Source organism: Polyodon spathula, chromosome 2 (assembly GCF_017654505.1).
Source record: "Polyodon spathula isolate WHYD16114869_AA chromosome 2, ASM1765450v1, whole genome shotgun sequence".
Taxonomy (NCBI): domain Eukaryota; kingdom Metazoa; phylum Chordata; class Actinopteri; order Acipenseriformes; family Polyodontidae; genus Polyodon; species Polyodon spathula.
Window position 1 is genome coordinate 23,178,391 of NC_054535.1, and position 26,787 is coordinate 23,205,177.

Below are 26,787 nucleotides of genomic sequence, written 5' to 3' on the forward strand. Positions count from 1 at the left end.
AATTTACAAACCGCTAACCAAGATCATGCAGCAGTCTCTTGACACAGGGGTGGTACCGACAGACTGGAAAATTGCAAACGTAATACCGATCCACAAAAAGGGAAACAAAACTGAACCAGGTAACTACAGACCAGTAAGCCTGACTTCTATTATATGCAAACTTATGGAAACTATAATAAGATCCAAAATGGAAAATTACCTATATGGTAACAGGGTACTGGGAGACAGTCAACATGGTTTTAGGAAAGGGAGATCGTGCCTAACTAACTTGCTTGATTTTTTTGAGGATGCAACATCGATAATGGATAATTGCAAAGCATATGACATGGTTTATTTAGATTTCCAGAAAGCTTTTGACAAAGTCCCGCACAAAAGATTAATTCTCAAACTGAACGCAGTTGGGATTCAAGGAAACGCATGTACATGGATTAGGGAGTGGTTAACATGTAGAAAACAGAAAGTACTGATTAGAGGAAAAACCTCAGAATGGAGTGTGGTAACCAGAGGTGTACCACAGGGATCAGTATTAGGTCCTCTGCTATTCCTAATCTACATTAATGATTTAGATTCTGGTATAGTAAGCAAACTTGTTAAATTTGCAGACGACACAAAAGTAGGAGGAGTGGCAAACACTGTTGCAGCAGCAAAGGTCATTCAAAATGATCTAGACAAGATTCAGAACTGGGCAGACACATGGCAAATGACATTTAATAGAGAAAAGTGTAAGGTACTGCACGCAGGAAATAAAAATGTACATTATAAATATCATATGGGAGATATTGAAATTGGAGAAGGAATCTATGAAAAAGACCTAGGAGTTTTTGTTGACTCAGAAATGTCTTCATCTAGGCAATGTGGGGAAGCTATAAAAAAGGCTAACAAGATGCTCGGATACATTGTGAAAAGTGTTGAATTTAAATCAAGGGAAGTAATGTTAAAACTGTACAATGCACTTGTAAGACCTCATCTTGAATATTGTGTGCAGTTCTGGTCACCTCGCTATAAAAAAGATATTGCTGCTCTAGAAAGAGTGCAAAGAAGAGCGACCAGAATTATTCCGGGCTTAAAAGGCATGTCATATGCAGACAGGCTAAAAGAATTGAATCTGTTCAGTCTTGAACAAAGAAGACTACGTGGCAACCTAATTCAAGCATTCAAAATTCTAAAAGGTATTGACAGTGTCGACCCAAGGGGCTTTTTCAGCCTGAAAAAAGAAACAAGGACCAGGGGTCACAAATGGAGTTTAGAAAAAGGGGCATTCAGAACAGAAAATAGGAGACACTTTTTTACACAGAGAATTGTGAGGGTCTGGAATCAACTCCCCAGTAATGTTGTTGAAGCTGACACCCTGGGATCCTTCAAGAAGCTGCTTGATGAGATTTTGGGATCAATAAGCTACTAACAACCAAACGAGCAAGATGGGCCGAATGGCCTCCTCTCGTTTGTAAACTTTCTTATGTTCTTATGTTCTTATGTGTATAATCCTGTAAACACTATGACTTCACCAGTAGAAGACATACCTTCCTCTGGCCAGGCCAGCATGCTGCTGGAGTAAATGAAAGCCGTTTCTCCAACAGAAAGGGGGCTTCCAAGGCAGGTCTCTTCCTTATCCTCAACACAAAACAGAATACAGTTTTTACGATTCCACCAAACGTAGCACAACATTTATCAACCCCCAAGTATTCAGCACATGCAGAGACCCTTTGCAATTGCAAAAGAACATGAATGTACCCTCATTCTAAACCACCAACAGGGGCCCAAGGGGATTGTATATGGTCTGCGATACAGTAGACACTCGCTAATCCAAACTGATCTAAAATCTGAACCATGCTATAATTAAAATAGCATGCTGATAGCAGTGTAGAAACCAAAACCCAATATCAGAACTCTGTGAGGTGTGTGCCAAATGCTCTCAGCAGACTCTGCATGTTCCATTCAAAGGGTTATTATTGGTTTGCCCACCACATTCCTCTACTTAACCACATATTAAGGAATGGCCACTGGGAATGTTATTTCAGTAGTAAAACATGCACCAAACAGTCTTCTTTTGGCAGCTTACCTTTAGTAGCTGCTGTGCCTTCTCAGATAGCTTAACATCATTGTCCTCTACCTAAAAATAAGGAAAAAAAAGAATGTATCACTTAATATCACATGTAGTTACAGCTAATATTCTATGCCATAATGACAATCAAGATCACATATTAAGTTACAAATATGAAAGGCCATTAGGAGCAATCACTTACGAGCCAGGAGACATATATTGGAATGGATGCCGTCAGGATGGTAAAAAGGCTATCTGTGGAAATACTGCCATCTGCAGGATGAAATAGAAAATGTAATAACAAATAAGAGGGGGGGGGAACCTATGCATTTAATTGTGATCATGTGTTTTCAACTAACCAGGGTATATCTATCTTTTCCCCCCTAATTGAACTTAGCAAGGTGCCTAAGGTATTATATAGCGTGTCCAATGCATGTACATTGGAGACCTCATGATTGATCAAGTTAAGAATTGCAAGAAAATGTGTTTAATAACAAATAACAGAACTTGCCTTGTTCTTTCACAAAAAAACAAGACTCCAGGAATGATTCTGAGAATACTACTGAACCCAGAACTCCTCTCCCGCCAAGTAAGTCTGGAACGTCATACACAGTCATGCAGGCCTAAGGAGGGAATAAAACACAATGAAGAACTTGCAAAATGAAAGACTAACTGCGTAATTGGGAAATATTGTATTGCTTTCTCAAATAATGTGTTATAGCAGCAAGCGTTTGTTTAAAAAAAAAAAAAAAAAAATTGTTTAGTACAAAAAAGGTTTTGTACAAAGCCTGGACTATTCTTATAACTTAAACTCAGTGTATACATATTTTTTGCATTAAGAGGATGAAGTAGTTACTTACAGTTTTGACTAAGAACCTACTACCATCATTTTCCAAAGGAACAGTTCTGGGGGGAAAAAAAAAACACATTTAACAGAGCAAAACCCCCCAAATGCTTAATGTCTCTAAATGGAAGTCCACATGATCACAAAAACTGCCAAAACAACAACTACTTTAACATAACCTTTGCACAGCAAATAGCTTGCAGATGAACAGTAATGGCAAAAAATAAATAAACCAACCTTCCTTCATTATTCACAGCTTGAATGTAGAATGTGGTTTTGGATCTGAAGAGAAACAAAAATAGCGGTCATATTCAGATCAGAGAAATCACGGTAGGCTAATGGAACTGAATAGAAAAAAAATATTCTTAACAGTTTTCCAGTAAAATGCCCAAAAGGAGAATAATGTGAAAAAATAAGAACTATAGAAATGTACTGTACCGGAGTGCATTCTTATACTGTGCAAGATTGCAGCAATCCAGGGATGACTGGAATGTCTGATCTGCCATGTCCTTTGCCTGTTATAAGCCAAATGAATTACATGAGCTTATTACACTGCATAAACAATAAATAATGACATTTAAAAATAACACATTCATCCAAATAAGGTTCTTTGGTTCTTTAAAAGAACAAAAAACATCCCAGAAGAGCGGTCTATGTGTGATGGAATGGGACAGGTGGCAGGGAAGACTATAAATATCAATATATGTGCATAAATAAAATACTGTAATTCTATGATTGTTGGTGCCTAAAGACCCAGATAACCAGATGTTTCAAAGTGTGGGTATAGTGGGGTCCACACCTTGGTTGTGTTAAATGTGCAAGAATAGCATTGGATACCAGCCAGCACAGCTTGGACTGTAGCTTCATAGATCTGAGACAAAATCCTGCAAGTTAGAGAATAGACGTTTTAACAAAGTTATGTTTAAAACAAGAATGCCAGTAACATATAGACCACATCATGGCTGGAAATACAAATCTATATATATCAGCATTAAGGAAAAGTAGATTACCATGATCTAAGATGATAACATGTAACAGTGACAAACGTACAGGTGGGCTGACTTATTTACACAGATTCTGATAATTTCAAAAACTTGAGATACAAAAATGTCCTAACCAAGATTAATCACTACTAAATAAGTGATATTCAGTCTGTATTTAAAGCTGTAAAGTATGACATACAGATGGGCAGCTATATACTTCTTGTTGGAGACATGATAAATACATTCATATGACAAGACAGGTTGACAGCTTCAGGGACAGAAGAAAAGAAATAAAAATCAGCTTACATCAGTTCCGTTTTCTTGTACTGTTCATTGTCATTCCCTATTGGTAGAAATAAATAATTGTGTTAAAGGCTGCAGCCAAAGTGAGTGGACAAATTGAACACCCCTTGAGTTTAGGATCGTCCCAGTTACTTTGGATAATAAATGTTTTATTGCAGGTGATTATGTCACGTTTCAAATAGAACACACATAAATGGATTGTAGTAACTTAATAGTTAATAGTGTGTCCCTACACCACAGTTAAGTCAAATCATAACACTGGGATACTAAAAACACCCAGCCTAATACCTTAAATGGAATGGATTACACAGTGGCGATTTCATATTTTCAAATGTTACCATTTTGATGACATGTCAAAATATGAAAACACTTCTGTGATATCAGTCTACAAATAACAGTCTTACCTTTTCCCCTTAGTACAGAAACTCTGCAATGCCGCAGAGTATCAATTGGTAAGGGTGGTTACAAAGCACTACCAAAAGGGTCTTCATGCATGAGGTAAGGAAACACTACATTCACTCACCCCTTTGTCTGTCTGTGCAGCTAAAGTTTCTGTCTGTTTTACGGTAGAACAAAGTTAATGTTTTGGTTAATTGTTGAACAAAAAGTGACCAAGTGTCAGATTTTAGCAGCAAAGACTTGAAAGTTTCAAAGTTCTGGGCACAAGGTGTTCGACACAGCAAGGTAGACGATTGTGAATTTGTGTACAGGCAAGGCGAACAGAATTCAAGAACTTAATAATTTTCCAGGTAAATTCTTCTTAAGAGACATTGGGCCACATTCACAAATCTTTACAGTAATCACCATAACGTACGTCCATAGTAGTATATTCCTGATATTAGTAAAAATTCATATGCAAAAATGATTAGGAAGATATAACTGTTTCAAGCAGCAAAGCTTTTACCCAGATTAGTCCTGTCCAGTGATAAATAAAGGAACTTACCCAAGTATGGGATATGAGTAGTTCCAAAGAAACAGGTCCGTGCACACGCCAAGGGTCCTTTAGGGGCCACGCACTGTACAACCTGTGGATTGTCGAAGATGGCACATTATTACAAAACTGCAAGAGGGAATAAAGCAAAACAGTACATTTTGCAGGGCGTAAATAAAATAAACATTTGAAATGGGAGTTTGTGAACAAAAACAAAGCATCTCCAGGGGCATAATCTAAGGAGAATGTTGTAACAGATTGAATGGTTTATATACTTTGCCTATAGGAAGTATTCACCCCCCTTGGACAACTTCACAATTTTTTCCTTTGATTTACACAACCTACTCAACACTTTCAATGTGTGAAAAAATGCAGGGGGGGGGGGGATAAAAACCTGAACAGCATTCATTAGTTAACCCCCTGGATGAAGCTAAATACAGGTAAATCCTTGAGGAAAACTGGCTTCAATCTGCAAAAGACCTAGCTGGGACAGAGATTCACCTTTCAGCAGGACAATGACCCCAAGCACAAAGACAAAGCGACACTGGAGTGGCTTAAAAACAAGAAAGTGAATGCCCTTGAGTGGCCCAGTAAAAGCCCGGACTTGAATCCGATTGAGAATCTGTGGCAAGGCTTTAAGATTGCTGTCCACGAACGATCCCCATCCAACTTGACAGAGCTTGAACAATTTTGCCAAGAATGGATGAATATTGCACGATACAGATGTGCAAACCTGTTAGAGACTTACCCCCAAAGAGTCACAGCTGTAATTGCAGCCAAAGGTGGTTCTGCCAATTGACTCAGGGGGGTAAATACTCATTTAACCAAAACATTTCAGTTTTTTGTTGTTTTTTTCATTACCGGTAACTTGTTTCACAATAAAAATTATCTTGCCTCTTCAAAGTGTTGAGTAGGTTGTGTAAATCAAAGGAAAAAATCCCATTTAAATGCATCAAAATTTCAGGTTGTAACACAGCAAAACTGTGAAAATGCCAAAGGGGGGTGAATACATCCTATAGGCACTGTATAAACAAGATCTGTAACACTGATATGTCCAGAGGTTAAAACAATGTGGCGATGAAATAGTTAATTTCTACTCGTCACCACCTATAACAGAACACAACAGTGTACCAACTGTAAATATACTGTTAGAAACTGAGTGGTCTGTAACATTAATATGGAACGACACTAAAATAGTTAATGAGATATTAACAGTTGTAGTGGCAATTTGTTAATTCATACATTTTCCCCCATCACTATGCATACAGAGGGATTCCTCACTGTAAACACTGATTCTTCTACACAGGGTTTGTCAATACATGTTTGATTAGTGTTCGGTTCACAGGTTTGGTGGTCAGAAAGCGCTGAAGGTCACACTGTACCCTTTGTTACAGTCCCAGGTATCCGCTCAGGGAGCGTGCCATGGCAAATCAGTGGCTGGCTAAATGCAGTCTTACCATGTGCTTGGCAGCGGCCCCTCCAATCCCCGTGTTCCGAACCTGGTGCCCCTCTGATGGAAAGCTGAAGCAGTAAGAGTTCAGGTCCTCTCTTGTGGAGTGACACCCAAAAAGCACAAAAGGCTGTCGGCTTTTACTGAAAGAACAAGCCCCAAAACATATTAAACAGGTTGTATAAGGAGGTGCTTGAAGAAAGATAGAGAGAGAAAGGGGGGGTCAGTACATACCATTTGCCAGCAATGTGGCTAGAAATCAGTCCATGTGTAAAATAACTGCGAAAGGGCTGAAAAGAAAAAAGAAAAAACACATTTGGAACCTGATTTTAAAGAAGCATGTCATCTAGAAAGTTTAAGGTCAGTCTAGAATAATAATTTAAAAAAAATCTAACACAGAAAAACAAGACAAGTGGATAAACTGAAAAAAGCTATCAGTGATTTGAAGAACAACTGGAGAGGTACTGGCTTTGCTGTCAATTGATCTTGTCTTGGGAAATCAACAGCATTAAAGGCACAACAAGGTGTCTGTATACGTCGAATATACGGACTCAACCCCCAATAAGTCCATACATTCGACATAAACAGTGGATGTGAAAAAAAAAGCATAAAATCATGTTAAGTTAAATAATTATTTGTTTTTATTAAATATCCTTACAACAATAAAGTAGTCCCTTTAGTTAGCTAAGTAAATTTAATTAATTGAAACATCCAAAAGAAAGTACATCTTTATTTTGATATTGTGTATATTTTTGTAGTGTTTATAAACCGCTAAAAAGACATTATTTGAAGTGACAAAGTCTGGGTGAGTGACTACAAAGACAGCATTTTTTTTGTATTTTTTTGTTTTTGTTTCGCCATCTTCCAGTTCATTTAATTTTTCTTCATCCAACTCAGCATGTCTACTTAATACTCTGGGGAGCTTTTTTGCTGTTAATTGGTCACTCAGTTGTATAGTTACTGTACATTTGTAACTGTAAACAAGCTGGCTATTGGTACTTTAAATTCTGTGAGGCAGTGCAGTGATTTTGAATATGTGACAAGGCTAAAACTGTCCGTATCCATCCAATACATACGGACAGCTGGAATCTTGCTCAACCTAATCATATTGTTGTTTCACATTTCATTGCCAGCCTTGGATTTCATCATCTATCTATTACACATATAATATATACTGTATTACTTCAATCTGGCGCCGTAGCGTTTATTTTAAATTAATCAAAACGACTGCAGCCTTTATTAATAATACAATCGTTTACAAATGCTGCAATATTTTATTACATGATTTAAGGGATTTTAGAAGTGGTGCCGTGAGAGGCTCAGATCTGCAGCACTATACTCATGTGTGTTTTTGGGGCTTGAATACAGCACATTTACTGACAGTTAATGACAGCCTATTAGGTGGGAGTTGGGAGGTCAGGAGAGTACTGTACCAGCGAATCAGGACACAAACACACACAAAACCACTTTATATATAATTTGTGATATAAAGCGGGTGTTGATATAAACCAGGTTTCACGTTTACTTATGACAGCACATTACGAGTGCAAGAAAAAAAGAAAAAAAACTTACAGTAAATTATAGAGCAGTGTTTTAATACTGTACATTTAGTCATTCTTTACATTTAAACAAATGCATATAGTTTACTACAGGACACATACCTTTCGTATCATTAACTAGAACAAAACAGTTTGTGTCATTATCTAAAAAAGGCATGAATTGTCGACTGATGAGAGCTATCAATTAGCCGTTGCACTTGCTGTTTTTCTTTGTGAATAAGACTGATTTTTGCTTTTTAAAGAAAATTGGCGTCGTTGGTGTTTTGTAACTGAACTGTATCCCATTAAGACCGTCCACGCAGCATTTGAGAGGCTGCACAAAACGTGAGATTAACAGGGTTTGTAAAATGATATTAAAAGAGGAAATTTCTCAAAGAACTAATGGTACATGGCCAGTGGTTTTTGAAAAATCGTGATAATAAAATGAGGCATGATATTAAGCTGTAACATATATATATATATATATATATATATATATATATATATATATATATATATATATATATATATATATATATAACACACACACACACACACACACACGGTAGAAAGCCAGAGTTACGAACGCCTTGGGAATGGAGGTGGTTCATAAGTCTGAAATGTTCGTAACTCTGAAAACTGAATTTTCAGTGGTTTTATTAAATATGCACACCTGCTATCTACACCCTCAATCTGGCGAATAATACAAGGATAGAGCACAGTAATGCAATACAATATATTATGGTTCCAAAGTCTTTAAAACAGTACTGTAAATGGAAAAAAGTCAAAACTGAAGTTACCATTCAAATTGTAACTGTAGCAAAAACACAGACTTAAATGTCCATGAACCTGGGTTAATGTAGTGCATTTTAACAAAATGAATTCGTGCAGCTTGCATCCTTTGGCTTGAAAAAAAAAACCTGTTCTTTGTTTAAAACTAAAATGTTCCTAGTAAAAATTGCCTGTACTTGCTTTGAAATCTGCCTTACCTTTCTGGATACATTTGTTGGTACAGTAATTCTGCCTTCTCTGTGACCAGCATAGCGCTTATAGGAGCGCCTTTGTGGTTGCATTGAAGTCATGGGTGAATGACTGCGTGCCTCTGGTTCAAAGCGGGTGTTCTGTAGAACAGTGTGGCAATGATGCCCCGCCCCTGTGTATTTTGTGTTGTATGTTACGTGTTATGTGTTAATGTTGGTGTATAGTCATTGGTACACGGGATATAAATGGGTCTGTGTAACACGAGCGTTTAAAATGTATATTTATATTTAGGCACGAGGATTGAACAGCACTTCATGTGCAGGTAAAATGTAATATGCGAACACGGGGAATTGCACTTTATTAATTCACGTGCAGCTATACTGAGACTCCAACTGAATGTCTGATTAGCAATGGAGTCTCGGTACAGCTGCATAAAAGCAGCATATTTTCACTCACTCGGGGTTGTGTGTTCAGTGAGTGAGGAGACAGAGGTAATAGAAATTAAAATAGTAGTTCCCACCTTATATTTTCTGTCTGTTTCATTATTAAATGCTGAGCGAAAGCAATTGCTCAGCTTCACCAAACCATCTCTTTGTTTATTCTGTGTTGGTTCCTGTTGCTGGTCTGACGTCACCCATTACAGCAGTCTTCGCGACAACCGGTCAGTTCGCAACTATTCTCTCTCTCTCTCTCTCTCTCTCTCTCTCTCTCTCTCTCTCTCTCTCTCTCTCTCTCTCTCTCTCTCTCTCTCTCTCGTTGCATTTTTCTACTCTGATGCATTATGAGCATCAACAATTTACTAAAAGCCTCCACTAGTGTTTTCTACAATCATAACATCCTTGACTTGCATAAAGAAGGAAAAACATTGAGTAAAACAGCTCGCATCACTTGACAAAGCGTAATCAACAAGTACAGAGAAACATCATCTGTAATTGACAAACCCAAGACTGGAAGATCCACAAAGCTGTCTAACAAGGATGAGCAACTTAAAGATAATATCCTTGTGGAATAGAAAGACGACAAGCGTAGAATTGACAACAGAATTGGCAGAAGACACAGGTGTCGTTGTCCATCCATCAACCGTCCAAAGCACCTTTGACCATTGTTCTCTAGTCCAATTTCTGTGCTCTTGTGTATACTTGAGCCTTTTAGCCTTGTTCCCCCTTAAGAGGTATTCTTACTACAACACATCCTTTAAGTCCTGATTTCAAGAATTACCTTTGTACTGTTGATTTGATATGAAATTGAAACGATATAACCGTCACAAAAAAAAAAGTAAATACATAAAGCGGTATCCTTAATATCATAGTATACAGTTCATCATGCAAGTTATACAATTAAGGCTTACAAATAACAGAAAACAACTACTGTACATTTGTACACAACAACAAAAATCACTTCCTTTAAACTTTGGCATTTTATACTTTACTGTGCCAAAAAAAAAAAAAAAAAAAAGGAAAGTTGTCCTATACATGTTATAATGCCACAGTATGCATTATTCTATTATTAAGATCTACCATTTGCTCAAAATAATATGGTGCTGCAGATTGTTTGTTACAAAAATTCTAAAACATATAAAATAAATACAGTAGTCCGTCGCATATCTGACTGCGGTGGGACCAGACTAAGGGCAGATATGTACAAAGTCAGAATAATGAATCCTGTCTTAAATACCATTATTCACACCTGTAACAATTACTATATTCACACAATTATTGTTTTGAGCTTCAGCTTTTATTAGTGAGCTCCCCTAAAGCCCTTGTTTAGAAAGATGCAGGTATTAATGCTTGTGACAGAGTAGCCGTCTGTCATGTGGGTGCGTGCATTCGCTCCTGAGTGACAGGCTGGAGATTGAATGGGAGGTTGATGCTGATACTAAACACAGTAACTATTTAAGAGCAGAGATGAGATGAGATGTTTACTTTTGGCACAGGATAAATAAAATACATAGCAACAGCATTAAAAATGTATTTTAATATTAAAAAACATATGTTATTGGATTTATATCTACAGTTCACGTGGCACTGCATAAGTAAGCCACCAATGTTGTTACTAATGATTATTACACATGTGGAGTTAGTACAAAAAAAATATTTATTCACTTAAAGTTTGAACACTGTAAATAACTTTTAAAACAAAATAAACTTTGAGCATAAGTAGACTACCATGCTATAGTCACTTGCCCTTGCTAATTGAGACACTGAAACTTGTATTCTGTGTCATTGGTAGTTTCCTTCAAAAGCATTATTAAAATACAGTGTCAGTTCACAAACAGATGTTCCTCAGACACTTTGCTAAGGCTGCAAGTATCATCACTTGGTTTAGAAGCATGTTTTCAGTAAAAAAAAAATAAAAAAAAATACAAAGGCAAAACAGCAGTGATGATGGTGATTGACAGTAAGGTAGAAGTGGCTGGAATGCTCAAGTGTGAGGCTAGGTGAGAAAGCCGAGTAATACCTTCTTGTTTTGTACAGGATGTAGAATAAAGGTGTTCATATGAAATTGGCCTTTTCCTTCACTTTGTTTACAGGAACATGAATATAGCGCTAACCGTTTTATACCATATTTACAATAATCACGGTGTAGATTAACAGGATTGGTATCAATACCGTTATGTATCTATACTGACTCACCCCTAATATGTAATGCAGATTTCAGTGCAAAGGAGCAAACATGTGTTCCAATATACTTATTTGAAAACTGCATAAACATGCATTTATTAGACCAACACTTTGCTTTATGTCTTTTTTTACTAACCTCCCCAGCCTGTGCCTCAGACAGCTCCATGATGGAAGAATGGCTTTCAATGTCAAAGTTGGAGTAGAAGCTGGCCCACTGTTTCTCAAATGTCACTAAGTCCTGAAACCACAAAAGACAAAGTGAAACTCGTTTTAATACTCTTTGAGGTACACTCTGAAAGAGTTAAGTCTGTAGCGATGACAAAAACATCCCTTAAAATAAAATATATTAAACATTTAGGTCCATATTTACAAAGTGTTTGCTCCAGTCTTTAAATAACTCCTATTTTTTGAACAAGGTAAAACAAATGTTAATTTAAAAAAAAAACTAGAACCAAACAGCTAAGTGTTGTAATTCAACATCACTTAAGCACTCTCAAGGTGCTTTTTTTTTTTCTCATTCTATAACAATGACATGATTTTTTCCCCTTTCAAATAATAATGAAGCATTAAGACACGACAAGGGATGGGTTGACATGATATAACAGCACACTTAAGGCATTACAAGAACGCATCTAACCAATTAGAGAGCAGGATTTTTCCAACCATATGTATAATTAAGAATGGAGTAAACACTTTGAAAATATGGCTCTTGTTTTATTGTACAACTGAATCTGCTCTCCGAGATATGCCGGTACTGTAAATGCATTTAAATAATGAAGTACAGTGCGATATATTGTACAAATTGTATGTTATTTGAACTCCAGGTTATAAAACGCAGACACAAAAAAAAAATAGTGAACTCCAAAGAGCATCCGCATAGCTTTGTTACCTCTGTGAGCAGGATCTCCAAGGCAACAGGGTCCATCTTACTGTAAGTCTGCCAGAGTTTCTCGCTCACGTCAGTCAGCTAAAACCCAAAACACAGAAAGGTCCTTATCCCCACATCAAATATAAGCAGCATGTCTAAATTAGCGGAGTAATAAGCAATGTAACACTTGACAGAGAAACTCTTCTTAGCAGTAAGTAAGATGTGTTGTTTACGTCAACACCTTTAAAATGAATACATTTTTGCTGCCTTCATCAACAATATTTCAGACACATTCTCAAAGTGATATTCTTTTCGGTGTAGTCCCCAAGGTTTTTAGCTCTTTACAAAACTCCAGTATCATTTAAAAAGCTCCCAATACATTACTCTCAAGCTATCACACTTTACACCAGGTATTAGAAACATCTACAGGAATGGATTAAATATACACAAATATTTAAAAGGCAGCAACATTTTTTATTCCAAATAGAAAGATGTAATTTGTTGTGTTATTTTTGGTGCAATCATTTAAAAGGGGTTGTAATATGTACACACATTTAAATTGAAATGTTTTCAATGCAAGTTTCCAGTAGAGGGCAGTGATGATGTTCGAGCTTACAGTGATACAAACACACTGAAAAAGCTCCCATCAAACGGGCAGTACAGAGTGGACAACTAAAGGCGTAATTTAATGAGACTGAACAGACTTAATAGAACTGGACGATCTGATCTGGTAACCTTCCTGCTGTGGAACATGTTCTGCTTGTTCGGTCAAACAGCCTGGTCAGAAAACATGGTGGAGCCGGATTGGGACATCATTTAATAAAAAGTGTGTGTGTGTGTGTGTGTGTGTGTGTGTGTGTGTGTGTATGTATGTATGTGTGTGTATGTATGTATGTATGTATGTATGTATGTATGTATATATATATATATATATATATATATATATATATATATATATATATATATATATATATATATATATATATATACAGACACACACACAGTGCCTATAGAAAGTCTGCACCTTCTTTAAAAATGTTCACATTTGTTTGCCTTATAGCCTGGAATTAAAATGTATTAAAACAGCTTTTTTTTTTTTGTTTCATTTATCTACACATTCTACCCCACAAGTTCCAAGTGAAAAAAATATTCTAAAAATTTGTAGAAAATGAATTAGTAATTGAAATAGTTTGGTTGGATAAGTGTCCACCCCTCTTCTAATAGCAATCCTAAATTAACAAAGACTCAACCATGAGGACCAAGGCACTTTCAAAAAAGCTCTGGCGCAAAGTTGTTGAAAAGGCACAGATCAGGGGATGGGTATAAAAAAAAATATCAAAGGCCTTGAATATCCCTTGGAGCACGGTAAAGATGATTATTAAGAAGTGGAAGATGTATTGCACCACCAAGACTGGAAGACTGAGCAAGAAGGAGACTGATCAGAGAGGCTACCAAGAGTCCAATGGCAACTTTGCAAGAGCTACAGGCTTTTATGGCAAGACTGGTCAAAGTGTGCATGTGACAACAATATCCCAAGCACTCCACAAATCTGGCCTGTATGGTAGAGTGGCAAGAAGGAAGTCATTACTCAAGAAACCCCACCTTGAATCCCGTTTTAAGTATGCAAAAAGAAAAAAAAAAAAAACCTCAGGAGATTCTGTAGCAATGTGGCAAAAAGCAAAGCGTTATGTTTGGCGCAAACCCAACATGCGCATCACCCAAAGAACACCATCCCTACTGAGCATGGTGGCAGCATCATATTATGGGGATGCTTCTCATCAGCAGGGACTGGGGGATAGAAGGGAAAATGAATGGAGCAAAGTACAGAGAAGTCCTTGAGGAAAGCTTGCTGCCCTCTCCAAGAAATCGGAAACTGGGACGGAAGTTAACCTTTCAGCATGAGAATGACCCAAAGCACAAAGCCAAAGCTACACTGGAGTGGCTAAGGAACAAAAAGGTAAATGTTTGAGTGGCCCAGTCAGAGCCCCAACCTAAATCTAATCGAAAATTTGTGGCATGACTTGAAGATTGCTGTCCATCAACGCTCAGCAAGGAACTTGACAGAGCTTCAACACTTTTGTAAATAATTGTCAAATATTTCCAAATCTAGGTGTGCAAAGTTGGTAAGGACCAATCCCAACTGACTGACAGCTGTAATTGCTGCCAAACGTGCTTCCACCAAGTATTAACTCAGGGGGTGGAGACTTATCCAATTCTGAACTTTCAGTTTCATATATATATATATTTATTTTTTTTTCCCAATAAAAACATTTTTCCCCTTAACAGTGTGGAGTACGGTGTGTAGATAAGCGGAAAAAAAAAATCCTCATTTAAATGCATGAAACTCTGAGGCACTGACACAACAAAATGTGGGAAAAAATTCAAGGGGATTAGACTTTCTATAGGCACTGTGTGTGTGTGTGTGTGTGTGTGTGTGTGTGTGTGTGTGTGTGTGTGTGTGTGTGTGTGTATATATATATATATATATATATATATATATATATATATATATAATATACTTCTCACACAAACACAGACACAACATCATCCCCAAACTGCGGTCAGCTATGATGCCAAAACAGAAAAATAGAACAAACTGATTTCGCGAAAAGGTTCCTGTTCCACATCGAACAAGCTGAACGCGTTCGAGTCTGTTCACCTCACGAAATTCCGTTTTTAATAGATTAATCGGTACCTCGTGCTTCATTGTAAAAAAGCCACCTCCTCCGATTCCTTCAAGACCAAAAGCCTGGATGATGGGCCACTTCTCCACAACAAAGATGTCAAACTTCTGAATGTGCCCTGAAAGTCAATTTATACCTACTGTAACAATTGTTGAGAAAATATCGAGGTAGCCTTTTGGTGTTAAATTAAGATTATTATTTATAAGGCTTTTTTGTGCTTTTTAAAAACCACAGGGCTGCTCCCTGGTTTTAGTACTGGTCTCGAAAGGTGTGCAACTGTAATTTCTGTGGTTCTGTATATCACACTAACTCATACTAAAAAAAATTAATTTAATATTCTGAAAATGTAGATTTTATAACGTAAAAATGGGCCATGAAGTAATCCTGTGTCTAGTCTTTGACAAACACATGTAAATGAAAGTACTGTGCTGTAATTGCTTGGGGTGGTTGAAAGTTGTGATCTGTATCCGGGGTTAGTTTGTTTCCATACCGTGGGAGCTGTAGGGAATTCCAATACGGCCGCAGTCCTGAACCATGTCCACAAAGCTGGAGATTTTGAACTCTTCTGCAGCCTCCTCGTCTTCATACTGAACAGAGAGAAAGATGGGCTAATCAAAGTCACATTACCTGCTATAAACAACAACAAATCAACAGCAGCACAGCAGAAGCACCCACCTGCTCCCACACATACATAGGATAGGACACACTCACCTCAGTCTTTGTCATACAGTGGAAGTGTAGGTTTCTCCAGTGGCCAACATAAGGTAGAAGGTAGCTGTAATTTACAGGGTTGCAGTACAGGTGGACACTCTCTGACTTTATCAATAGTATCACATCTGTTATGAATAAAAACAGATATACTCAATTTTATCAAGTACTATGTCAGGCCAAACAAGTCCTCACTATTAAAAACAATTATTGGCATCTACAGGTAATTCAGTATGTTAATTCTACTGTACTTGAATTCTATTTCCATTTCTCAGTATTTTTCCAATTCTGATTTCCACTACACCACTAACAAAGGGTAATACACAGTTTCTCATAATGCAATAGGATTCTTCAGAACAGCCCCCACTTTCAATAAAGTCCAACAGAGGATCTTATATTTTGTTAAGAAAGGCGGTCATTTAGTGGCATACCAATGGAAACACAAAGCAACTGACATGCATGGGCCATTTGAAAAAAAAAGGTCTGGTTTCACTTGATCAGAAATAACCTTGGTAACATTAGCTGTGAAGCCTCCTGAAAGATCTTTACTGACCAAAAAAATAAATAAATAAATAAATAAATAATAAAAAAGCTTATTTAAGTTATTTAAGAATAAACTTACATTTTAAGTCCATGTCCACAGATAGCTATAATTACCTTTTAATGTATTTATGGAAACAATCATTCCATGTAAAAGTAACACCCAGTAGGTCTCAATCTTAGACTAGAAGATCAGAAGAGAACTGTCTTGTAACTGTATAATTGACTTATATATTTAAACTTGTGTGTTTTGTAAGGATTTCAAAGATTTTTATTCATTTTCGATAAGCAGGGGTTGGCATAACTGGTACGCATGCGCACCAATAAAAAAAAAAAAATGCGGACCTCCACATTGTTTTTAAGATGCAAATGCCCAACGTCAGTATATTTTTAACAGGAAAGCATTTTTCATATAGGCAGTGCGGGTGCACACGCTTGCAAGGTCAAGCATATTATCTGGCTGTGACCCATACCTGCCTAACCTCCAGATTTTCTATTGCGCCTCAAGGTCTCTGGGATCTGTCAACGATCTTCGGGTAACTGAGCTTATTATCGCCGACCATAATTAAATATCAGTCCCCATATTTCACTTAAAGCCGGATGAGAGGAGGTGTCGATGTTTGAGAGCCATTGTTGGAAAACATGGATTGAGAATTGATTAGCAGTTTGCTACGCATGTGGACTGGCAGAGCTATACTGGTGTTTTTTTCTGAAAAGAGATTAATATTGCAGATAGCAGACTGTTTGGTTCAAATTGCATGTACTGCTTACAATTGATAGAGACCATGTGTCTACAAGTTTCTTGCCCAGCATTGACTGCAAGCTAAAAAGATAACAGTGCTGTGGACCAGAAGGGGCCAGGCTGTAAGACTTTGGAATGCAAAGCATAAAGGGGCTAAAAGGCTCCCAGGGACTGGCATTGGACCCAGAGGTTCTCAGAGAGATCGAAAGAGATAATGCCACTGGGATCAAAGGGGCAGATTTATGGACCTTTTTCTCAAGGAGTGTGAAGAATGCACTGAGTTCAGAGATTGTCACACTAGACTACACACACACACACACACACACATACATACAGACACACACACACACTAAATTAACAGAATAATGTGTTGTACCTTGACCATTGGTTAAGTGTCAGAGAAAGGGGAGGTGGACCATCTATACAGAAGGGTATTTAATGTCATGCAAACATTGTAATGATGAGTATTCTGTTTGTCCTGTACCTGGGACCAGACTCCCTGCATATTTCAATAAACCTGGCAACTGATTGAAGAAAAGGACTCTGTGCATTTTCTTGAATCTACTTAATCACCATCATTTTTTGTAAGTTACTTCAGCAATTATATTTAAAACGTGAATTTAACAAAAAATACATTTACTTAAGCACTTTACTTAAAATAATATATACATATATTTTTTTTCCAGTTATATTCTTCTATAAATACTGTTGTGCCTTCAAGCTAACGTCTTCAACAACACTAATAAAGTGAAGAAGTGTTTCTTTTTTTTTGCTCTTGAATCCCCAGAGGTAGAATTTGTGGCAGACTATTGAAATAAACAGAGAATGCGTGAGGATTTATTAAAAATTGTAACAGCCAGCAATTTGGACTATTTAAATATTCATAAACTATTTTTGTTGTCTCTGACATTGCCATTAAGCAGTGTTGCTTATGAGCGTGGATTTTCACATGTCAACATTTGAAAAAACAAATATCGACCCCACCTATCAGCCTCGTGCCTTTCTGCCCTGATGCACACTCATACATGTAAAGAAGACCACTGAAACCTTTGATCCTGAAGCCAGCATCCTTGAAAACTGTTTTGAAAGTTTAGCACCAGAGCGCCTACTGGTGCAAATTATTAAATACAGTACCGCCCTAATCACGCCCACCTTGAACATTCTCTCATGTCTTTGTGGATGAGTCATTTGAGTAGTTCAGAACAAATGAGGAACTATGGTCATCTATGGCTGGGTTGCAATAATATAATATATATATTATATATAATATATATCTATATATATATATATATATATATATATATATATATATATAATAAATGGTAAACCACACACACACACACACACACGCACCTCATTATTTCAACCCTCGCTATACTGATGATTTGGATATATATCGCAGTCCTGGAGTTGGCTCCCCAATTTAACTGTCTAACTGCAACATACATAGGCAATAGAACTCCTGTTCGTTTTATTTCGCACTGCACATCACAAACTATAATATACAAAACAATTAGAAATAAAGCATTAATATAGTACTGTTATTATATACGCACGTATTGCACAATAACACAAAGCAAATGAACTACTGTATCTACTTGCTGAAGCGTTTTTTATTTTAGCCAATGAGGTGTTCACGTGTGGCAGCAATGTACTAGCAAAAGCCACAAGGTGGTGACGTCAGCTCCCTAGCAACAAGCCTCCTATGCTGTTGTTGGGAATGGATTACAGTATTTCAATGCAGCGGTTTTGTGCATTTGAAAAAGGAGAGAAAGGAAGACTCATGAAATTAATTTGAGACTGAAATTGATGAGAAGAAATTACCCTGCTGTACAAACTAAAACGGTGTGCTACTTTTTACACAAAAAATGAGAAAAAGCAGGTTGCGGAAAGCATTTATACTGGACCCTGACATACCCAGTAAAACGAGGGAGTGATTGTACAGTATTTACCTTTTAGCCTTTTTTTTTTTTTCTATGGGTCTCTTGCTATATCGTGGCCCTCAATATATAGCGGATTTATAATGGACCCCGACATCTGCGATATAACGAGTGGGTGTTGTATGTAATTACACTCATTATATATATATATATATATATATATATATATATATATATATATATATATATATATATATATATATATATATATATATATATATATATATATATACATTAATTTTTTTTTTATATATATAATATCTATATATATATATATATATATATATATATACATGACATATATATATATATGTATACATACACATATACACACATATATATATATATATATATATCCACACACACACACACACACACACCACAAACAATATTTACAATTTATACACACACACACATATATATATAAATTTTTTCCTGAAGCCTGTGTGCTCTTTGGCAACTTCAGACGGGCAGCAATGTTCTTTATAGAGAGCAGTGGTTTCTTCCTGGCTATCCTTCCATGAACACCATTCTTGTTCAGTCTTTTTCTGATAGTTGAGTCATGAACACTCACATTAGCCAAGGCGAGAGTGGCCTGCAGATCCTTGGATGTTACTCTGGGGTCCTTTGTGACTTCCTTGATAATTTTCTGGTTTGTTCTTGGAGAGATTTTGGTAGGACGACTGCACCTGGGTAGAGTGACTGTGATCTTGAACTTTTTCCATTTGTAGACTATCTGTCTGACAGTGGATTGTTGGAGCCCCAAATCCATAGAAATTGTTTTGCAACCCTTTCTAGACTGATGACCATCAATAACTGTTTTTCTGAGGTTCTCAGAGATTTATTTTGATCATCACATGACATGACATGTTTCCACACACATGTATTGTGAAGACCAAACTTCCAAAGTTTCTGACCTTTATATAGGGTGGGGCCTCCCAAACTCACCCCTGAAGATCTACATAATTATTTAAACACATGATTCTAATTATCCCCCTAACTGAGCTGATAAAACCAGGGGTTCACTTACTTTTTCACATACCCTGAATCTTAATCATTGTTTATCTAATTCATACATCATTTTGTTTCAAAAGACATGGAATTGGTTAATATAAACCCTAATGGACATATAAGAAAAGACTAGTTTTGATTCAAGGCGGCTATCACTGTATTTTATATATATATATATATATATATATATATATATATATATATATATATATATATATATATATATATATATATATATATATATATATATATATATATATATATATATATACATACACACAATGCTGTGAAAAGTATTTGCCCTCTGTCTGAGTTTCTGCATTTTTGCATTTTTTTCACATTGAATTTGGTCACATCTTTTTGTGGGTTGCAGTAGTACATAGAGGAAGTCTGAGAGAAAAAATAACACCAAAGTCAAGGTAATCAAACATGCAATCTTTAGGTGTGAAAAAGTTATTACACCCTAGTTAACTCAACCCAATTAAAGGGATAATAAGGGTCAGCTGTTTGAATACTTTGGTTAACAATCAGGCCTGATTTGGGCCAGCCCTGCCCAATATAAATCTGACTAACTTTGACCCTTACCATCAGAGTGAAGTTGTCGGCACACAGGTTCTAGAGGCACATCATGCCACAATCAAAAGAAATTCCTGAAGACCTCCGGAAAAAAAAGTTGTTGATGCCTATCATCTGGAAAGGGTTACAAAGCCATTTCTAAGGCTCTGGTGCTTCACCAAATCACCGTCAGAACGGAGGTGGTTTGGGACAGTAGTGAGTCTTCCCAGGAGTGGCCATCCTGCCAAAATCTCTCCAAAAGCAAGGTGTAAAATTGTCCAGGAAGTCAGAAAGAACCCTAGAACAACATCCAGGGATCTGCAGGCCTCTCTCGCCTCGGCTAAGGTCAGTGTTAATGACTACCATCAGAAAGACACTGGGCAAAAATGGGATTCATGGCGTGAATGACGTGGAAACCACTGCTCACTAAGAAGAACATGAATGCTCGTTTCAAGTTTGCCAAAAAGCATGAGGATGATCCTCAAGAGTTCTGGAACAATGTTCTATGGACAAATGAGACAAAAGTGGAACTTTTTGGCCAACATGGGTCCCGTTATGTCTGGTGAAAACCAAACACTGCATTCCACAGTAAAAACCTCATACCAACGGTCAAGCATGGTGGTGGTAGTGTCATGATTTGGGGATGCTTTGCTGCATCAGGACCTGGACTACTTGCCATCATTGAAGGAAACATGAATTCGGCTCTGTATCAGATAATTCTATAGGAAAATGGCCATCCGCCATCAGGCCATCCGCCCATGAGCTGAAGCTGAAGCGCAGCTGGGTCATGCAGCAAGACAATGATCCGAAACACACAAGCAGGTCTACATCAGAATGGTTGAAGAACAGGAAATTTAAAGTTTTGGAATGGCCTAGTCAAAGTCCAGACCTAAACCCCATTGATATGTTGTGGCAGTACCTGAAACAAGCAGTTTATGCTCAAACCCACAAATGTCACTGAGTTGAAGCAGTTTTGCATGAAGGAGTGGACCAAAATTTCTCCACGGCACGTTGAGATCAATAACTACAGGAAGCGTTTGCTTACAGTTTTGCTGCTAAAGGTGGCATGACCAGTTGTTGAGTCTAAGGGGGCGATTATTTTTTCACACTGGGACATTGGGTGTTGCATAACTTTCTTTAATAAATAAATGAAATAAGTATCAAAATGTTGTGTTATTTGTTCATTCAGGGTCCCTTTTTTATCTAATATTAGATTTTGGTTGAAGATCTGATAACATTCAGTGTCAAAAATACGCAAAAATGCAGAAAATCAGACAGGGGGCAAATACTTTTTCACGGTACTGTATATATAATAATAACAACAACAAATTAAACATGCCTACTGGCGCCAGAATTTAACGTGGCTCACACTATATGAGGTACCCTGGCACTAGAGGTGGAGTTAGACAACGACATAGAAAATGACCTCTAATTTTACGGAGTACCAAACCATTTCTGCTGGTAATGTGAAAACTTAATGATATAAGTTATGTGAACCCCTGCCTATAACTGTATTGTTATTGTTACTGCATATCACATTAACATTTTTTGTTTCTGACAAATAATTAGTCAAATTCTCTAAACCTGCCCCTGGCAATTCCTTCACTGAAATTATTTTTAAATTAAAAAATAACTACACTCAATGTGCAATTGAATGAATCAGTCAATTAACTATGCTGTGCATACCATCTAGCACCTCCTCTGGGAACTCTGTCCTCTCCAGGTCCACGTTATTCTGATTGTACAAACCAAAGAGCAGGTAGTTGGCCAGCTCGATGCAGCCCTGATTGTACCTGCTGTCAATTCCTGCAATGAAGAGACAGAAATTACTCTGGTGGTGATATTTAATGGGGTGCACCATTACCCAGTACTGTATCAAGACTAATCAACATGATGCAAAAACTAATAAACATCTCTTGAACTGCTGGGGCAAGTTGGTACGGATGTCTGTTTTTTCACATAAGAATATTCTTATAAAGCTTAGTTTTGACCTTTATGCAACAAAAATTAAAAAAAGGATGAGTCAAATGTGACCAAACAAAGTTGCAGACTTTTTATGGAAATTGAAGCCAGTATCAGCCACAATGGTTCCGAAATAGAGTGAACCTTTTAATATGGGAAACCATTTTCAAAAACAAACACATAGTGTATCAGGCAGTGTTGTGTGATACACTGTCAGCGCATAATCTGTCCCGTCAGTAAGATGAGATGAGCTCTAAAAACACAAATGCAGAAGAGCCTGGATCTTCTGCATTGTGGTTAGGACACTTCGTTGCGGTGTGCAAAGTCGCTGATTCTCATCCAGCCTCCACACTGTTACATTAATGACTCACATATCTCACTCCACAGCTATATGTCAGTGTTCTGTGGAAAGGCTTACCAAGAATACACAGGATCCCATCTGGTTTGGACTTGCTGCTGTCGCTCAGGATTGACTGAACCTGACGAAGACGGGAACAGCTATAAAAGAAGGGGGAAAAAAAACACCACAAGGTAAAGAAGTGCTAAAATTACACATTTTAAAAATAAGAGCAGGACCATTGAAATATGCTTCAAAATTTAATGCTAATCAAAGTGACAGCTCCAACTGACCCTAAGATTACTCCTCCACCATAAAAGGTAAGGTCATTATTCTAAATCATTTTTAGGGTTTTAATTCCCAAATTATTATTTATTTGTTTTATTTATTTATTTATTTTTTAAAATGTAATTTATTTTTTTTTTACTTTTTTCTCAGCAAGAGAAATCAAACATTATATCAGAACAATGCGAAACTTAACAAATCAACTTGCGCAGCAACTCCCCACAACACCTCAAGAGAATTATAGGTCAGTGGGTGGCCTGTGTTCTCACTGCTGAGCAAATTGCCTATTTGGACCAAGCAGTTTGACATCGGATATTGGTGAGCTATGGAAGACAAAGGCCAGTCCTGCATGTGTCCAATTGAGTTCAGAGGGCTGTTGGCTGACGATTGAAGTCCTGCATCACATCAGGTACCCGCGGATGAACCGCAAAAGCGGGTCAGGTTGGGTTTGGAATGTGAACTTTTTTGCAGTTTGCAGTCCAGGTGCAGGTCAAAAACATGTACGTTTTGGGGCTGCCGAGTGGATTACCCAGTAAAGGCACTGCGCATGGAGTGCAAAATGCACCCTATAGCCTGGAAATCGGCGGTCCGAGTCCAGGCTATTCCACTGCCGAGTAGGGAGAGCTTAGGTCAGCCAGGGTGTCCTCAGCTCACTGCGCAACAGTGACCCCTGTAGATTGGCAGGGTGCCTGCGGGCCGGTCTGTAAGTTGCCTAGAGCTGCGTGGTCCTCCAACGAGGTGTCTGTATGACGGGCCTGCAGAGTGAAAAGAAGTGGACGGCTAACAGCACACATTTTGGAGGACGCGTGTGTCCGTTTTCGTCTCTCCCAAGTCAGCGCGGGTGGTGGCAGCAGTGAGTCGGGTTGAAATAAAAATAATTGGGCTTTCCAAATTAAGGAGAAAATGAGAAAAAATAACTGCCGATTCCAAATTTATTTAAAAAAAAAAAAAAAAAAAAAAAAAAAGTAATTCTCAGGTCTGAATTCAAATCGCTAAAAACGTTTTCTGTCCTTTCAGTGCACTCGTCTGTAACCCTTTCCCAAATAACGTATTAGAAGGCAAATGTATTTTCTGTACTACAGCAGGGGGACAATTAGGGAGGAATCAGCTGACTAAGCAGTGTTCTCAGTTTTTATTGCCACTTGTTTGATATCTCACAAGATCCTTTTATCACGTCTGCTTGGCGATATTAGAAATGTCTGTGGACAAGGTGAAACAAAAGGTAGGGTAGGGATTATATCATGTAGTGGATAACAGGTTGAGAGGTAAAGTGTGGAATTCTTCTAGAATCAAATAATAAAATAATAAAATTAAAATAACAAACACGTGACTGGATTCATTGCTCGCAAAACCTGTCATTATGTTTTTGTGAACGACAGCCACAAAACTGGTACATTTCTGCGAAAGCAGAGGTGTAGCTCCCTGGTCGAAAGCAGGTCATAAAAATCTGACCTACGCAGGACTCTGCCGAGGATAAACAGTCCCTGATGATTTTACCTCTCAAACCAGTAGGATTACAAGGAATAACCCTCTACTTCCTGTGGGATCCCCAGTTAAAATTGGCAAGTGGGCACAGTGATGACTTACCCTACACAGCACACAGCCTTGCCTTTACCAGATGAGCTATCCAGGACTCCAATTACAAACTTTTGTTTTAACAAATAACGCACCATGTATGCTTTTTGGAAGCTGAGAAAGGAAAATAACATAGAGGAAGTTTGGTTTGAGATCATTTCCTAAGCATGTGCACAGCCTCTTGGCTCGTTGACAGAAGAATTACATAATTCTCATCAGTAAGAATAAATAACAAAGGAATAACAATGAACGTGAAGATTTCAATCAACCAGTGAACAAGAATTTAAAAAAAAAATGCTGTCTAGCCAAACACTGACCTACATCTGTCCTAAAATTCCAGATAATCAGGGTTATGAAATTCCTAAAATACTACACTGGCAACCTGGCCTCATTTCAATATAATTCAATATCACATTAGCAATGCCAAGGTAGTTGGGTGAGGAGGATGTGGGGGAGTATGTCCATCTTTGTAAGATGTGCAGGAGTTGTTGCAGTGAGCTGATCCCATACAGAGGACCTCCTAGATCCTAGGCAGCCTATTCGGGTAAATTGCAAAAAGCTCTGCAAATGTCTGTGATATTGTTTGAGCGCTGAATACAGTAGCAGCTATCTCCTTTGTTTATGTCCGTGTTATCTCTGTGGTGCATGGGTATTTTCAGCTTCATCAGGCTCCTATCAGTCTCACTTGGCCATTGAAAGGTTTTCTCGGCTTTTTCCAGAGAAAAAAAACGACTTGAGACTTGTGCTTTCTATCTTTTTGATGACGTTGGACAGGGTCCGACATTGGGCTGGAAAGGGAAAATTGTAATATCGGACCTGGTCCAACATAGAACCGCAAAGGGTTAATATTATAACAAGACCATAACGCAGTTCATACAGAACTGTAAACCCACAAAAAATAACAAACAACATGACAGACCAGCCAGAAAACAAAAAAAAACAATTATAAAAAAACCTGCCCGCATTATCATTAAGGTGAACTACACCACTGCTAACCATAAAATCACTCTTCAGCAACTACTTTCTGCCATCTTGGAATTCACAGTAACAACTGACTTGCTCCCTTGCAATAGTTATAGTTAAGGATAAAACTACTTTCATTAACATGAAATGTGGGTTTCCATGTGAAACTGGGTGTGGACTTTCCCATGTGTTTCATCATTTACACAAGTAAATGAGATTTAACCTATCCCTCTCTTTGGCGGTTTTTTCAGCCACAAACCTGATTTAAACGAGTAGTTCTCCCAAACTTGCACACGCATCGCTATTCCACGTGTAAACTGACTACATAGAAACCCCATAATTGAGACCCTCACTATCATAATTGCGGATCCTTATTTGTGTGTGTTGAGTAATTTGCATTGCTCTTAAGTTGACATAGGGTGCAGTGCAAAAAATTGCCTGGTCGCAATGCAATTAGAATTTTGCATCCGCAATTATTTGCATTGCGTCTACACTTACATCACCCCCATAATCTGGAATGGGTGACTTATCTTATCAGTCACAAAGAATGAGAACACCCTGTCCTGGGAACTGCCTCTCTCTCTCAGTGTAACTATAGCCCCTTTCACACTGGCATGATCTAACTGGCTCAGAACCTACCCAGGCTGGACCCAGTGTCATGCAAGTAATGTACATGATTTCACACTGCTTTTGATAAAGCAAGTAAACAATGTGTGTATCAAAGCCCCGGAAGCAGCTTGTTACTGACGCTTCCATCCAAGCGTCTCTGGACTGAACCGTTGGCCCAAATTTTGATTAGAGCAAAGGTTTCTACATCCCTGCTGCGATCTGGCTCATCGTGTGTCTCAAGCAACAAAAAAATGGCTAAACAGAATAAACAAAAATGTTCCTTGCGGAAGTGAAACTTTCACAGCAGACATGACTG

The 26,787-nt window shown here is 37.7% G+C and overlaps 1 protein-coding gene across 2 annotated transcripts in view; it reads right to left on the bottom strand.

The window, feature by feature from the left end:
• The window catches only part of LOC121294305 (uncharacterized protein C20orf194-like), a 51,548-nt gene that overhangs the window by 22,497 nt on the left and 2,264 nt on the right, over window positions 1-26,787 (bottom strand). Inside the window, exons 2-21 of one of the 2 annotated variants that reach the window (XM_041217897.1) lie at window positions 23,121-23,200; window positions 22,427-22,546; window positions 15,956-16,080; window positions 15,735-15,831; window positions 15,256-15,362; window positions 12,582-12,659; window positions 11,829-11,930; window positions 6,787-6,842; window positions 6,560-6,695; window positions 5,115-5,196; window positions 4,695-4,727; window positions 4,175-4,211; window positions 3,685-3,769; window positions 3,324-3,400; window positions 3,123-3,167; window positions 2,902-2,947; window positions 2,553-2,664; window positions 2,244-2,314; window positions 2,060-2,110; window positions 1,521-1,611 (exon numbers count right to left, since the gene is read on the bottom strand). In XM_041217897.1, coding sequence (XP_041073831.1) covers window positions 1,521-1,611; window positions 2,060-2,110; window positions 2,244-2,314; window positions 2,553-2,664; window positions 2,902-2,947; window positions 3,123-3,167; window positions 3,324-3,400; window positions 3,685-3,769; window positions 4,175-4,211; window positions 4,695-4,727; window positions 5,115-5,196; window positions 6,560-6,695; window positions 6,787-6,842; window positions 11,829-11,930; window positions 12,582-12,659; window positions 15,256-15,362; window positions 15,735-15,831; window positions 15,956-16,080; window positions 22,427-22,546; window positions 23,121-23,200 — 1,631 coding nt within the window. The remainder of the gene's footprint in view (window positions 1-1,520; window positions 1,612-2,059; window positions 2,111-2,243; window positions 2,315-2,552; window positions 2,665-2,901; window positions 2,948-3,122; window positions 3,168-3,323; window positions 3,401-3,684; window positions 3,770-4,174; window positions 4,212-4,694; window positions 4,728-5,114; window positions 5,197-6,559; window positions 6,696-6,786; window positions 6,843-11,828; window positions 11,931-12,581; window positions 12,660-15,255; window positions 15,363-15,734; window positions 15,832-15,955; window positions 16,081-22,426; window positions 22,547-23,120; window positions 23,201-26,787) is intronic. The other variant, XM_041217907.1, reaches the window with a different exon arrangement.